At 63.8% G+C, this 15208-nt stretch overlaps 1 protein-coding gene across 1 annotated transcript in view; it reads right to left on the bottom strand.

The window, feature by feature from the left end:
* The window catches only part of LOC104566308 (myosin-binding protein C, fast-type-like), a gene marked incomplete at both ends in the record, with an annotated part of 31870 nt that extends 17112 nt beyond the window's left edge, over positions 1-14758 (bottom strand). The window contains 8 exon segments of the mRNA XM_088539164.1: positions 1496-1692; positions 4328-4387; positions 6523-6571; positions 8197-8314; positions 10410-10481; positions 10483-10557; positions 14578-14654; positions 14738-14758. Coding sequence (XP_088395290.1) covers positions 1496-1692; positions 4328-4387; positions 6523-6571; positions 8197-8314; positions 10410-10481; positions 10483-10557; positions 14578-14654; positions 14738-14758 — 669 coding nt within the window.
* Positions 14759-15208: the final 450 nt, after the last annotated feature.

Raw genomic sequence — 15208 nt, 5'->3', positions numbered from 1 at the left:
TGTCCACGTGTCCCCCATTCCCATGTGTCCCCCATTCCCGTGTCCCTTGGGTCTCCTATGGCCCCCATTCCCCATGGACACGTGGCCTCGTGGACCCCATTCCCGGGTGTCCCCCATTCCTGTGTCCCTGGGGTCTCCTATGATCCCCATTCCCATGTCCGCATGTCCCCCATTCCCGTGTGTCCCCCATTCCCGTGTCCGTGTGTCCTCACAGCTCCTCTTCCTCAGCCCTCCCTGCCCCGTCATGTCCCTCCACATCCCTGCATATCCCTGCATGTCCCTCCATGCTCCCATGTCCCCATGTCCTCCCATGTCCCTCCATGTCCCTCCATGTCCCTCCATGCCCTCATGTTCCCCAATGTCCCCCCTTGTCCCTCCATGTCCCCAGGTCCCCGCCATGTCCCCCCCGCCCCTCTATGTCCCCCCATGTGCCCCCATGTCCCTCCATGTCCCCATGTTCCCCGATGCCCCCATGTCCCCCATGTCCCCCATGTCCCCATGTCCCTCCATGCCCTCATGTCCCGCCCACCTCTCCATGTCCCCCATGTCCCCATGTCCCCCATGACCCCCCATGCCCCCCATGTCCCCATATCCCTCCATACCCCCACGTCCCCCCCACCTCTCCATGTCCCCCCATGCTCCCCATGTCCCTCTATGTCCCCATGTCCCCATGCCCCCCATGTCCCCATGTCCCCCATGTCCCTCCATGCCCCCATCTTCCTCCATGTCCTCCATGTCCCCCATGTCCCCCATGACCCCCCATGCCCCCATGTCCCTCCATACCCCCCACGTCCCCCCCACCTATCCATGTCCCCCCATGTCCCCCCATGCTCCCCATGTCCCTAAATGTCCCCCCATGTCCCCACATCCCCATGTCCCCATGCCCCCCCATGTCCCTCCATGCCCCCAATCTTCCTCCATGTCCCCCATGTCCCTCCATATCCCCCATGTCCCTCCATGCCCCCATCTTCCTCCATGTCCCCCATGTCCCCCCATGTCCCTCCATACCCCCACGTCCCCCCCACCTCTCCATGTCCCCCCATGCTCCCCATGTCCCCCATGTCCCTCCATGCCCCCCATGCCTCCATCTTCCTCCATGTCCCCCATGTCCCCATGTCCCTCCATACCCCAACATCCCCCCCACCTCTCCATGTCCCCCCATGCTCCCCATGTCCCCCATGTCCCTCCATGCCCCCCATGCCTCCATCTTCCTCCATGTCCCCCATGTCCCCATGTCCCTCCATACCCCCACGTCCCCCCCACCTCTCCATGTCCCCCCATGCTCCCCATGTCCCTCTATGTCCCCACGTCCCCATGTCCCCATGCCCCCCATGTCCCTCCATGCCCCCATCTTCCTCCATGTCCCCCATGTCCCCCCATGTCCCCATGTCCCTCCATACCCCCCATGTCCCCCCATGTCCCTCCATGTCCCTCCATGTCCCCCATGTCCCCCCATGTCCCCATGTCCCCCACATCCCCCCGTCCCCGTGCCCACCTTCGCTCTTCTTGGGCTCCACCTTGATCTTCTTGAGGCGCTTGAGCATCCCGCGCAGGTCGGTGATGCCGTACTGGAAGGCGATGCGCTCGTACTCGCTCTTCTTGGTGACGCCCTTGAGCAGCTCCCAGATCTCGGGCGGGAACTGGTCGTCCTCGTCCTTCTTCTTCTTCTTGGTCTCCTCCACCTGCACCTCTCTGCGGGACGCGGGGCCTCGCGTGGGGTGCGGGCAGCGCCTTGCACGCGCGCGTGGCGCCTTGCACGCGCGTGGGCCCTTGCACGGCCTCGTGCATGCGCCTTGCACCACCTTGCATGGCCTCGTGCCTCGTGCATGCACCTTGCATGGTTTTGCATGTGCATGCGCCTTGCACGCGCGTGGGCCCTTGCACGGCCTCGTGCATGCACCTTGCATGGTTTTGCATGTGCATGCACCTTGCACGCGCGTGGCGCCTTGCACAGCCTCGTGCATGCACCTTGCATGGTTTTGCATGTGCATGCGCCTTGCACGCGCGTGGCGCCTTGCATGGCCTCGTGCATGCACCTTGCACCACCTTGCATGGCCTTGTGCCTGCACCTTGCATGGTTTTGCATGTGCATCCACCTTGCACGCGCGTGGGCCCTTGCACAGCCTCGTGCATGCACCTTGCATGGTTTTGCATGTGCATCCACCTTGCACGCGCATGGGCCCTTGCACGGCCTCGTGCATCGCCTTGCATGGTTTTGCATGTGCATGCACCTTGCACGCGCGTGGGCCCTTGCACGGCCTCGTGCACGCACCGTGCATGGTTTTGCATGTGCATCCACCTTGCACGCGCGTGGCGCCTTGCACGGCCTCGTGCATGCACCTTGCATGGTTTTGCATGTGCATCCACCTTGCATGTGCATGGGCCCTTGCACGACATTGTGCATGCGCCTTGCATGGTTTTGCATGTGCATGCGCTTTGCATGCGCGTGGCCCCTTGCACAGCCTCGTGCATGCGCCTTGCATGGTTTTGCATGTGCATGCACCTTGCACACACGTGGGCCCTTGCACGGCCTCGTGCATGCGCCTTGCACACGCATGGCCCCTTGCATGGCCTCGTGCATGCGCCTTGCACACGTGTGGCACCTTGTACAGCTTCGTGCATGTGCCTTGCACACGCATAGCCTCCTTGCATGGTCTCATGCATGCACGTTGCACACGTGTGGGCCCTTGCACGGCCTCGTGCATGCGCCTTGCATGCGCGTGGCGCCTTGCACGGCCTCCTGCATGTGCCTTGCATGGTTTTGCATGTGCACACACCTTGCACACAAGTGGGCCCTTGCACGGCCTCATGCATGCATCTTGCACACGCGTGGGCATAGCCTTGCACGCACATGGGCCCTTGCACGGCCTCGTGCATGCACCTTGCACATGCATGGCCCTTTGCATGGCCTTGTGCATGTGCCTTGCACACGCACAGGCTCTTTGCATGGCCTCGTGCATGCGTCTTGCACACACATGGGCTCCCTGCACAGCCTCATGTATGCGCCTTGCACACGCGTGGCACCTTGTATGGCCTTGTGCATGCACCTTGCACACACGTGTGGCGACTTGCATGGCCTCGTGCATGTGCCTTGCATGGTTTTGCATGTGCATGCGCTTTGCATGCGCATTGCATGGCCTCGTGCATGCACCTTGCACACACATGGTGCCTTGCACGGCCCCGTGCATGGGCCTTGCACACGTGTGGGCCCTTGCACGGCCTTGTACATGTGCCTTGCACATGCGTGGGCTCTTTGCATGGCCTTGTGCATGCACGGGCTCCTTGCATGGCTTCGTGCATGCACCTTGCACGCGCGTGGGCTCTTTGCATGGGGTCGTGCATGCGCCTTGCACACGCGTGGGCTCCTTCCACGGTCTCGTGCACGCACCTTGCACACGTGTGGCCCTTTGCATGGCCTCATGCACGCACCTTGCACAGTGTTGCATGCGCATGGCCCCTTGTACACACCTTGCACAGTCTTGCACGCGCGCAGCCTCTTGCACGCACCTTGGACAGTCTTGCACGTGCATGGTCCCTCACATGACCTCATGCACACGCCTCGCACGTCTCACGTCTGCCCTTTGCACGGGCTTGCACCTTCTTACACACTTGCATGCTTCCTTGCATGCTCCCCTGCACCCTTGCACACCCTTGCACGCTCTCATGCACCTTTGCACGCCCTTGTGCACCCTTGCACACCCTTGCATGCTCTCCTGCATGCCCTTCTGCACCCTTGCACGCCCTTGCACGCCCTCGTGCGCCCTTGCATGCCCATGTACGCCCTCGTGCACCCTTGCACACCCTTGCACGCCCTTACATGCCCTCGTGCACCTTTGCACGCTCTCGTGCACCCTTGCACGCTCTCGTGCACCCTTGCACACCCTTGCACACCCTTGCATGCTCTCCTGCATGCCCTTCTGCACCCTTGCACGCCCTTGCACGACCTCGTGCACCCTTGCACACCCTTGCACGCCCTTGCATGCCCTCGTGCACCTTTGCACGCTCTCGTGCACCCTTGCACACCCTTGCACACCCTTGCATGCTCTCCTGCATGCCCTTCTGCACCCTTGCACGCCCTTGCACACCCTCGTGCACCCTTGCACACCCTTGCACGCCCTTGCATGCCCTCGTGCACCTTTGCACGCTCTCGTGCACCCTTGCACACCCTTGCACGCCCTTGCATGCCCTCGTGCACCTTTGCACGCCCTCGTGCACCCTTGCACACCCTTGCACACCCTTGCACGCCCTTGCATGCCCTCCTGCACCTTTGCACGCTCTCGTGCACCTTTGCACGCTCTCGTGCACCCTTGCACACCCTTGCACCCACCTCTTCTTGAGCAGGCCGCTGAAATCCAGCTCCCCGGCAGCATCATCCTTATTTTCACCCCTGGGAATATTGGGGGGGGACCTCGGTGTGGGGGGGAAATTCCAGGGAAAAGAAAGCGGGGGGAGGCCCTAAGGTGGGATGGGGATTGGGGGGACCCCAGGGATGAGGTTTGGGGGGTCCCCAGGGTGCAATGGAGGTGGGGGGGTCCCCAAATTGTGTTGGGGTTTGGGGGGTCCCAGGGTGCAATGAAAATGGGGGGGCCCAAACTGTGTTGGGGTTTGGGGGGCTCCTTAGGGATGGGGTTTGGGGGGTCCCCAGGGTGCAATGAAAATGGGGGGGCCCAAACTGTGTTGGGGTTTGGGGGGCTCCTTAGGGATGGGGTTTGGGGGGTCCCCAGGGTGCAATGCAGAGGGGGGGTCCCCAAATTGTGTTGGGGTTTGCGGGGTCCCCAGGATGCAATGGAAATGGGGGTTCCCTAAATTGTGTTGGCGTTTGGGGGGTCCCAGGGTGCAATGGAGATGGGGGGAGTCCCCAAATTGTGTTGGGACTTGGGGAGGTCCCCAGGGATGGGATTTGGGGGCTCCCCAGGGTGCAATGGAGATGGGGGGGGGGTCCCTAAACTGTGTTGGGGTTTGGGGAGTCCCCAGGGATCAGGTTTGGGGGGAGCCCAGGGTGTAATGAATTTGGGGGGGGGGGGGGGTCCCCAACCTGTGCGGGGGTTTCGGGGGGTCCCCAGGGATCAGATTTGGGGCCTCCCCAGCGTACAATGGAGATGGGGGGGTCCCCAACCTGTGCTGGGGTTTGGGGGGGTCCCCAGGGATCAGGTTTGGGGGCTCCCCAGGGTGCGATGGAGATGGGGGGGTCCCCAACCTGTGCTGGGGTTTGGGGGGGTCCCCAGGGATCAGGTTTGGGGGCTCCCCAGGGTGCGATGGAAATGGGGGGGGTCCCCAACCTGTGCTGGGGTTTGAGGGGGTCCCCAGGGATGGGATTTGGGGGGCTCCCCAGGGTGCGATGGAGATGGGGGGTCCCCAACCTGTGCTGGGGTTTGGGGGGTCCCCAGGGATCAGGTTTAGGGGCTCCAGGGTACAATGGAGATGGGGGGGGGTCCCCAACCTGTGTTGGGGTTTGAGGGGGTCCCCAGGGATCAGATTTGGGGGCTCCCAGGGTGCAATGGAGATGGGGGGTCCCCAACCTGTGCTGGGGTTTGGGGGGTCCCCAGGGATCAGGTTTGGGGGCTCCCCAGGGTACAATGGAGATGGGGGGGGTCCCCAACCTGTGCTGGGGTTTGGGGGGTCCCCAGGCTGTGATGGAGATGGGGGGGTCCCCAACCTGTGCTGGGGTTTGGGGGGTCCCCAGGAATCAGATTTGGGGGCTCCCCAGCGTACAATGGAGATGGGGGGGTCCCCAACCTGTGCTGGGGTTTGGGGGGTCCCCAGGGATGGGATTTGGGGGGCTCCCAGGGTGCAATGGAGATGGGGGGGTCCCCAACCTGTGTTGAGGCTTGGGGGGGTCCCCAGGGATCAGGTTTGGGGGCTCCCCAGGGTGCGATGGAGATGGGGGGGGTCCCCAACCTGTGTTGGGGTTTGAGGGGGTCCCCAGGGATGGGATTTGGGGGGCTCCCCAGGGTGCGATGGAGATGGGGGGGTCCCCAACCTGTGCTGGGGTTTGGGGGGTCCCCAGGAATCAGATTTGGGGGCTCCCCAGCGTACAATGCAGATGGGGGGGTCCCCAACCTGTGTTGAGGCTTGGGGGGGTCCCCAGGGATGGGATTTGGGGGCTCCCCAGGGTACAATGGAGATGGGGGGTCCCCAACCTGTGCTGGGGTTTGGGGGCTCCCCAGGGATCAGGTCTGGGGGCTCCCCAGGGTGCGATGGAGATGGGGGGTCCCCAACCTGTGCTGGGGTTTGGGGGGTCCCCAGGGATCAGATCTGGGGGCTCCCCAGGATGTGATGGAGATGGGGGGGTCCCCAACCTGTGCTGGGGTTTGGGGGGGTCCCCAGGGATCAGGTCTGGGGGCTCCCCAGGGTGCGATGGAGATGGGGGGGGTCCCCAACCTGTGCTGGGGTTTGGGGTGGTCCCCAGGGATCAGGTCTGGGGGCTCCCCAGGGTGTGATGGAGATGGGGGGGTCCCCAATCTGTGCTGGGGTTTGGGGGGGTCTTGGCCCATCGGGGGTCGCGGTTTGGGGGTCACTCACGTCCGTTTGAAGGCCTGCAGCACGTTGTCCTTGTCATCGGGCCGAGGGGCTGCCACGGAAATGGGGGGACATAAAGACCCCCCCTCTCCACGTCATCCCTCCCTCCCCCAAACACCTCCGGGCCTGGGGGGGCCAAGGGGGGGTCCCAGGATCGTCCCGGGTCCAGGGGGGTCCCAAAGGGGAGTCAGGAGGGGTCCCGAAAAGGGCCCAAGGGACCCGGGTCTGGAGAGATCCCAAGGGGGATTCCCAGGTCCAGGGGGGATCCCAGGTTGGGTCCTGGGTTTTGGGGGTTCCCAGGGTGGTCCCGGGTGTTGGAGGATCCTCAGGGGGGTCCCGGGGGGTTCCCAGGTCTGGGGGGTCCTGGGGAGATCCTAGGGGGGAGTCCCTGGTTTGGGGGGCGGATTCTGAGTCTGGAGGGGGGTCCCAAGGGGGTCCTGGGGGATTCCCAGGTCTTGGGGGGATCCCAAAGGAGTCCTGGGGGATTTCCAGGTCTGGGGGGGATCTCAGGTTGGGTCCTGGGTTTGGGGGTTCCCAGGGTGGTCCCAGGTGTTGGAGGATCCTCAGGGGGGTCCCGGGGGGTTCCAGGTCTGGGGGGTCCTGGGGAGATCCTGGGGGGGGGTCCCTGGTTTGGGGGGCGGATTCTGAGTCTGGAGGGGGATCCCAAAGGGGTCCTGGGGGATTCCCAGGTCTGGGGGGGATCCCAAAGGAGTCCTGGGGGATTCCCAGGTCTGGGGGGGATCCCAGGTTGGGTCCTGGGTTTGGGGGCTCCCAGGGTGGTCCCAGGTGTTGGAGGATCCTCAGGGGGGTCCCGGGGGGTTCCAGGTCTGGGGGGGATCCCAAAGGAGTCCTGGGGGATTTCCAGGTCTGGGGGGGATCCCAGGTTGGGTCCTGGGTTTTGGGGGGGTTCCCAGGGTGGTCCCAGGTGTTGGAGGATCCTCAGGGGGGGATCCCAGGGGGGTCCCAGATCTGGGGGGTCCTGGGGAGATCCTGGGTGGGGGGGGGTCCCTGGTTTGGGGGGAGGATTCTGAGTCTGGAGGGGGGTCCCAAGGGGGTCCTGGGGGATTCCTGGGTCTGGGGGGGATCCCAGGTTGGGTCCTGGGTTTGGGGGTTCCCAGGGTGGTCCCAGGTGTTGGAGGATCCTCAGGGGGGTCCCAGGGGATTCCCAGGTCTTGGGGGGATCCCAAAGGAGTCCTGGGGGATTTCCAGGTCTGGGGGGGATCTCAGGTTGGGTCCTGGGTTTGGGGGGGTTCCCAGGGTGGTCCCAGGTGTTGGAGGATCCTCAGGGGGGTCCCGGGGGGTTCCCAGGTCTGGGGGGTCCTGGGGAGATCCTGGGTGGGGGGGGTCCCTGGTTTGGGGGGCGGATTCTGAGTCTGGAGGGGGATCCCAAAGGGGTCCTGGGGGATTCCCAGATCTTGGGGGGATCCCAAAGGGGTCCTGGGGATTCCAGGTCTTGGGGGGATCCCAGGTTGGGTCCTGGGTTTGGGGGCTCCCAGGGTGGTCCCAGCTGCAGGAGGGGGTCCTGTTGGGGGGGGGGTCCAAGGGGCTCTTGGGGAATCCTGGAGGAGTCTCTGGTTTGGGAGCGGATCCAGAGGGAATTCCAGGGGGGAATTCCGGGTCCGGGGGGGGGGATTCCCAGGTCCGGACAGTCCTGGAGGGGTTGGGGGTCCCGCTCACCCTCCACGTCGATGTTGAAGGAACAACTGTCCTTCTTGTCCTTGGCTGTCACCTCGCAACGATAGTCGCCCCGGTCGCCGATCACCACCTTGCTGATGTTGAGCTCGAAGGTGTAGACCTGGCACGGGGAACGCGGGGACACGGCAGGGACACGGCAGGGACACGGCAGGGACACACGGTGGACACGGTACGGACACGGTAGGGACACGGCACGGACACGGTGACACGGCAAGGACACGGCAGGGACACGGCAGGGACACGGCACGGACACGGCAAGGACACGGTGACACGGCAGGGACATGGCACGGACACGGTACGGACACGGGAAGGACACAGTAGGGACACAGCAGGGACACACGGTGACACGGCAGTGACACGGCATGGACAGGGCAAGGACACACCATGACATGGTAGGGACACACGATGACACGGCAGTGACACGGCATGGACACGGCAAGGACACACCATGACACGGCAGGGACACGCGGTGACACAGCAGGGACACGGCAGGGACACACGGTGACACGGCAGGGACACGGCAGGGACACGGTAAGGACACATGGTGACACGGCAGGGACACACGGTGACACGGCAGGGACACGGCACGGACATGGCAAGGACACACCATAACACGGCAGGGACACACGGTGACACGGCAGCGACACACGGTGACACGGCAGCGACACACGGTGACACGCCATGACATGGCAGGGACACAGTAAGGACACGGTGACAACATGGAAAGACACCAACACAGGGACATGGAGTGGACACGACAGGGACACAGTGAGGAACACGGCAGGGACGGCACCGGTGCCCCCCACTGCTTCCCGGTGCTTCCAGCGCCTCCAACAACTTCCCAATATTTCCCGGTGCTTCCCAACACTTCCCAGTATTTCCCAGGGCTACCAACACTTCCCAGTATTTCCCAGAGTATCCCAATACTTCCCAGTATTCCCCAATGTATCCCAATACTTCCCGGTGTTCCAGCCCCTCCCAGGCCTTCCCAGTCTCTCCCGGTGCCTCCCAGTCCCTCCCGGTGCTCCCAGAGCCCTCCAGCTTCTCCCACACGCTTCCCAGAGCTTCTCCCAGCTTCTCCAATCTCTCCCAATGATTCCCAGTGTCCCCCAATGTCTTCCAATGACTCCCAGTTTCTCCCAATGATTCCAGTGTCTCTCAACAAATCGCAGTGTCTCCAATGTCTCCCAACAATTCCCAGTGTCTCCAACGACCTCCAGCTTCTCTCAATCTCTCCCAACAATTCCCAGTGTCTCCCAATGACTCCCAGCTTCTCCCAATCTCTCCCAATGATTCCCAGTGTCCCCCAATCTCTCCCAATGACTCCCAGCTGCTCCCAATGATTCCCAGTGTCTCCCAACGACTCCCAGCTTCTTCCCAGTGTCCCCCAATGTCTCCCAATGACTCCCGGCTTCTCCCAATCTCTCCAATGACTCCCAGTGCTTCCCAACAACTTCCAGCTTCTCCAATCTCTCCCAATGATTCCCAATGACTCCCAGCTTTTCCCAATCTCCCAACGATTCCCAGTGTCTCCCAATGACTCCCAGCTTCTTCCCAGTGTCTCCCAATGAGTCCCAGCTTCTCCCAATCTCTCCCAATGACTCCCAGTGTCTCCCAATGACTCCCAGCTTCTTCCCAGTGTCTCCCAATGAGTCCCAGCTTTTCCCAATCTCTCCCAATGACTCCCAGTGTCTCCCAATGACTCCCAGCTTCTTCCCAGTGTCTCCCAATGAGTCCCAGCTTTTCCCAATCTATCCCAATGATTCCCAGTGTCTCCCAGTGACTCCCAGTTTCTTCCCAATGTCTCTCAATGAGTCCCAGCTTTTCCGAATCTCTCCCAATGATTCCCAGCATCTCCCAATGACTCCCAGCTTCTACCCAGTGCCTCCCAATGAGTCCCAGCTTTTCCCAATCTCTCCCAGTTTCTTCCCAGTGTCTCCCAATGAGTCCCAGCTTTTCCGAATCTCTCCCAATGATTCCCAGTGTCCCCCCATCTCTCCCAACAACTCCCAGTGCCTCCCAATGCCTCCCAATCCCTCCCGGTGCCTCCTAGATTCTCCCAGTGTCTCCCAAGGGCTCCCACTGTCCCCCAGCGGCGCCCCAGGCCAGCGCAGTGTCCCCCCGTCCCCTATGGTGTCACCCGCGGTGTCACCCGTGGTGTCCCCCTGTCCCCCGCGGTGTCCCCGCGGTGTCACCTTGCTCTCCTTGTCGAAGGCCTCCTTGAACTGGAAGCGGGCGCCGCTCTTGATGCCCAATTCCAGCCAGCCACTTCCCCTTGAACCACTTCACGGCCGCCTTGGCCGCCAGCTGCGACCCGTCCACGCGGGCCACCACGGCCACGTCCTTCCCTGGGGACACGCGGGGGACACGTGTGGGGACACCTGGACACCCCTCGGGGACGTGTGACCAACCCACGGCCACCCCATGGGGATGTGTGACCAAGCCACGGCCACCCCATAACTACAGGAGACACTTAGAGTTTGTCCCCATGGGCCACCATGGCCACGTCCTTCCCTGGGGACACGCGGGGGACACGTGTGGGGACACCCGGACACCCCTCCGGGACGTGTGACCAACCCACGGCCACCCCATGGGGATGTTTGACCGACCCACAGCCACCCCATAACCACAGGAGACACCCAGGACTTGTCCACATGGGCCACCACGGCCACGTCCTTGCCTGGGGACACACAAGGGACACGTGTGGGGACACCTGAACACCCCTCGGGGACGTGTGACTGACCCACGGCCACCCCATAACTAAAGGGGACACCCAGGACTTGTCCCCATGGGCCACCACGGCCACGTCCTTCCCTGGGGACACACAAGGGACACGTGTGGGGACACCTGAACACCCCTCGGGGACGTGTGACCGACCCACGGCCACCTCATAACTACAGGGGACACTTAGGGTTTGTCCACATGGGCCACCACGGCCACGTCCTTCCCTGGGGACATGCGGGGGACACGCGTGGGGACACCCGGACACCCCTCCGGGACATGTGACCAACCCACGGCCACCGCATGGGGATGTGTGACTGACCCATGGCCACTCCATAACTACAGGAGACACTTAGGGTTTGTCCACATGGGCCACGTCCTTCCCTGGGGACATGCGGGGGACACGTGTGGGGACACCCGGACACCCCTCCGGGACGTGTGACCAACCCACGGCCACCCCATGGGGACGTGAGACCGACCCATGGCCACCCCATAACTACAGGAGACACCCAGGACTTGTCCCCATGGGCCACCATGGCCACGTCCTTCCCTGGGGACATGCGGGGGACACGTGTGGGGACACCTGGACACCCCTCGGGGACGTGTGACCAACCCACGGCCACCCCATGGGGACGTGAGACCGTCCCACGGCCACCCCATAACTACAGGAGACACTTAGGGTTTGTCCGCATGGGCCACGTCCTTGCCTGGGGACACGCGGGGGACACGTGTGGGGACACCCAGACACCCCTCCGGGATGTGTGACCAACCCACTGCCACCCCATGGGGACGTGTGACCGACCCACAGCCACCCCATAACTACAGGAGACACTTAGGGTTTGTCCACGTGGGCCACCACGGCCACGTCCTTCCCTGGGGACACGCGGGGGACACGTGTGGGGACACCCGGACACCCCTCGGGGACGTGTGACCAACCCACGGCCACCCCATAACTACAGGAGACACTTAGGGTTTGTCCACGTGGGCCACCACGGCCACGTCCTTCCCTGGGGACACGCGGGGGACACGTGTGGGGACACCCGGACACCCCTCGGGGACGTGTGACTGACCCATGGCCACCCCATGGGGACGTGAGACCGACCCACGGCCACCCCATAACTACAAGGGACACCCAGGGCTTGTCCCCATGGGCCACCACAGCCATGTCCTTCCCTGGGGACACACAAGGGACACGTGTGGGGACACCTGAACACCCCTTGGGGACGTGTGACCAACCCACGGCCACCTCATAACTACAGAGGACACTTAGGGTTTGTCCACATGGGCCACCATGGCCACGTCCTTGCCTGGGGACATGCGGGGGACACGTGTGGGGACACCTGGACACCCCTCAGGGACGTGTGACCAACCCATGGCCACCCCATGGGGACGTGAGACCGACCCACGGCCACCCCATAACTACAGGGGACACTTAGGGTTTGTCTACGTGGGCCACCCCGGCCACGTCCTTGCCTGGGGACACACAGGGGACATGCGTGGGGACACCCAGCCACCCATGGGGACATGCAGCCAGCCCATGGCCACCCTATGGGGACATGTGACCACCCCACGGGGGACACATGGCTACACACGGGGACACGTGGCCACCCCGTGACTACATGGGGACACCCAGGCCTTGCCCGCTGGGGACACCATGGCCATGTCCTTGCCTGGGGACATTCGGGGTCACGTGTGGGGACACATGATCTCCCTAGGGGGACACGTGGCCACCCCCACAGGGACACCCGGCCACCCATGGGGACACTCCACCACCCTATGGGGACACGTGGGCAATCCATGGGGCCACTCGGCCACCCCGTGGCTGCATGGGGACAGCTGGGGCTTGTCACTCGGGCCACCACTGCCACTTCCTTGCCTGGGGACACCCCACGTCACCCATGGAGACCCCAGCCACCCATGGGGACACATGGGGGACACAGAGCTACTCAAGGGACACTTGGCCATGGGAACACATGGCCAGTCATGGGGACCCACAGCCACCAATGGTGACACATGAGGACACACGAGGGACACAGAACCACTCAAGGGGACACTTGGCCACCCATGGGGACCCACAGCCACCCACGGGGACACATGGGGACACACGGGGGACACAGAGCCACTCAAGGGGACACTTGGCCACCCATGGGGACCCACAGCCACCCACGGGGACACATGGGGGACACAAAGCTACTCAAGGGACACTTGGCCACCCATGGGGACCCACAGCCACCCATGGGGACCCACAGCCACCAATGGTGACACATGGGGACACACGGGGGACACAGAGCTACTCAAAGGACACTCGGCCACCCATGGGGGACCCACAACCACCAACGGTGACACATGGTGACACACGGGGGACACAGAGCTACTCAAGGGGACACTTGGCCACCCATGGGGGCCCACAGCCACCCAGGGGGACACATGGGGACACACGGGGGACACAGAGCTACTCAAGGGGACACTTAGCCACCCATGGGGACCCACAGCCACCCACGGGGACACATGGGGACACACGGGGGACACAGAGCTACTCAAGGGACACTTGGCCACCCACGGGGGCCCACAGCCACCCATGGGGACCCACAGCCACCCACGGGGACACATGGGGACACACGGGGGACACAGAGCTACTCAAGGGGACACTTGGCCACCCATGGGGGCCCACAGCCACCCATGGGGACACATGGGGACACACGGGGGACACACAGCTACTCAAGGGACATTTGGCCACCCATGGGGACACATGGGGGACACAGAGCTATTCAAGAGGACACTTGGCCACCCATGGGGACCCACAGCCACAGGGACACATGGGGACACACGGGGACACATGGGGACACACGGGGGACACAGAGCTACTCAAGGGACACTTGGCCACCCATGGGGACCCACAGCCACCCATGGGGACCCACAGCCACCAATGGGGACACATGGGGACACACGTGGGACACAGAGCTACTCAAGGAACATTTGGCCACCCATGGGGACACATGGCCACCCACAGCCACCAAGAGTGACACATGGTGACACACGGGCGACACAGAGCTACTCAAGGGGACACTTGGCCACCCATGGGGACCCACAGCCACCAACGGGGACACATGGAGACATACAAGGGACACAGAGCTACTCAAGGGGACACTTGGCCACCCATGGGGACCCACAGCCACCAACGGTGACACATACGGACACACGAGGGACACAGAGCTACTCAAGGGACACTTGGCCACCCATGGGGACACATGGCCACCCACAGCCACCAAGAGTGACACATGGTGACACACGGGGGACACAGAGCTACTCAAGGGACACATTGCCACCCATGGGGACCCACAGCCACCCACGGGGACACAGGGCCACCCCACGGCCACCAGATGGGCCCTTTGGAGCCCGGTTCACCGGGCCACCCCCATCTCTAACCTTGGGGACACCCTGGGGGGGTGTCACCCACGGGCACCCACGGCCACCTACGGGGACCCCATAGGACCTTCCCAGCCCCCCAGAGCCCCCCCCAGCCCCACAAAGACCCTCCAGGGACCCCCCCAGCACCCAGGGGACCCCCCTCCGGCCCCCAGGGGACCCCCCCCCGGTGTCCCCTCCCCGCGGTGGCCCCGCTGTCCCCTGTCCCCTCCGTACCCGCGTCCACCAGGACGCTCTGGGCTTGTTGATGAAGAGCCCGTCGGGGTCGCGCTGCTCGGGGGGGTGGATGTCGTCTGCGCGAGAGGGGTCAGCGGGGGGGGGACATGAAGGGGGGGGGGACACGTGGGGACACGTGGGGACACGGCCACCTCCTCACCCAGGGAGTCATCCTTGGCCTCTGCAATGAAACGGGGGGGTCACAGACACCCTGACCCCCCCCAGCACCTTGATCTCCCCCCAAAAATCTCCCCCCCAGCACCCTGACCCCCCCCAGCACCTTGACCCCCCCAATGGCACCTTGACCCCCCCCAAATCCCCCCCAACACCCTGACCCCCCCCAACACCTTGACCCCCCCAATGGTGCCCTGAGCCCCCCACCTCCCCCCCAGCACCCCACCTCCCCCCCCAGCACCTTGACCCCCCCCCCAGCACCTTGATCTCCCCCCCAAAATCTCCCCCCAGCACCCTGACCCCCCCAATGGCACCTTGACCCCCCCAAAATCCCCCCCAACGCCCTGACCCCCCCCCAACACCTTGACCCCCTCAATGGTGCCCTGAGCCCCCCACCTCCCCCCCAGCACCCTGACCCCCCTCCCAGCACCTTGACCCCCCCAATGGCACCTTGACC

This window comes from Tinamus guttatus, unplaced genomic scaffold, assembly GCF_059628265.1.
Source record: "Tinamus guttatus ecotype Peru unplaced genomic scaffold, ASM5962826v1 Tinamus_guttatus_pri_ptg001449l, whole genome shotgun sequence".
NCBI classification, from domain to species: domain Eukaryota; kingdom Metazoa; phylum Chordata; class Aves; order Tinamiformes; family Tinamidae; genus Tinamus; species Tinamus guttatus.
The sequence above is the reverse complement of the archived record's forward strand: the minus strand, read 5'-3'. Positions and strand labels throughout refer to the sequence as shown.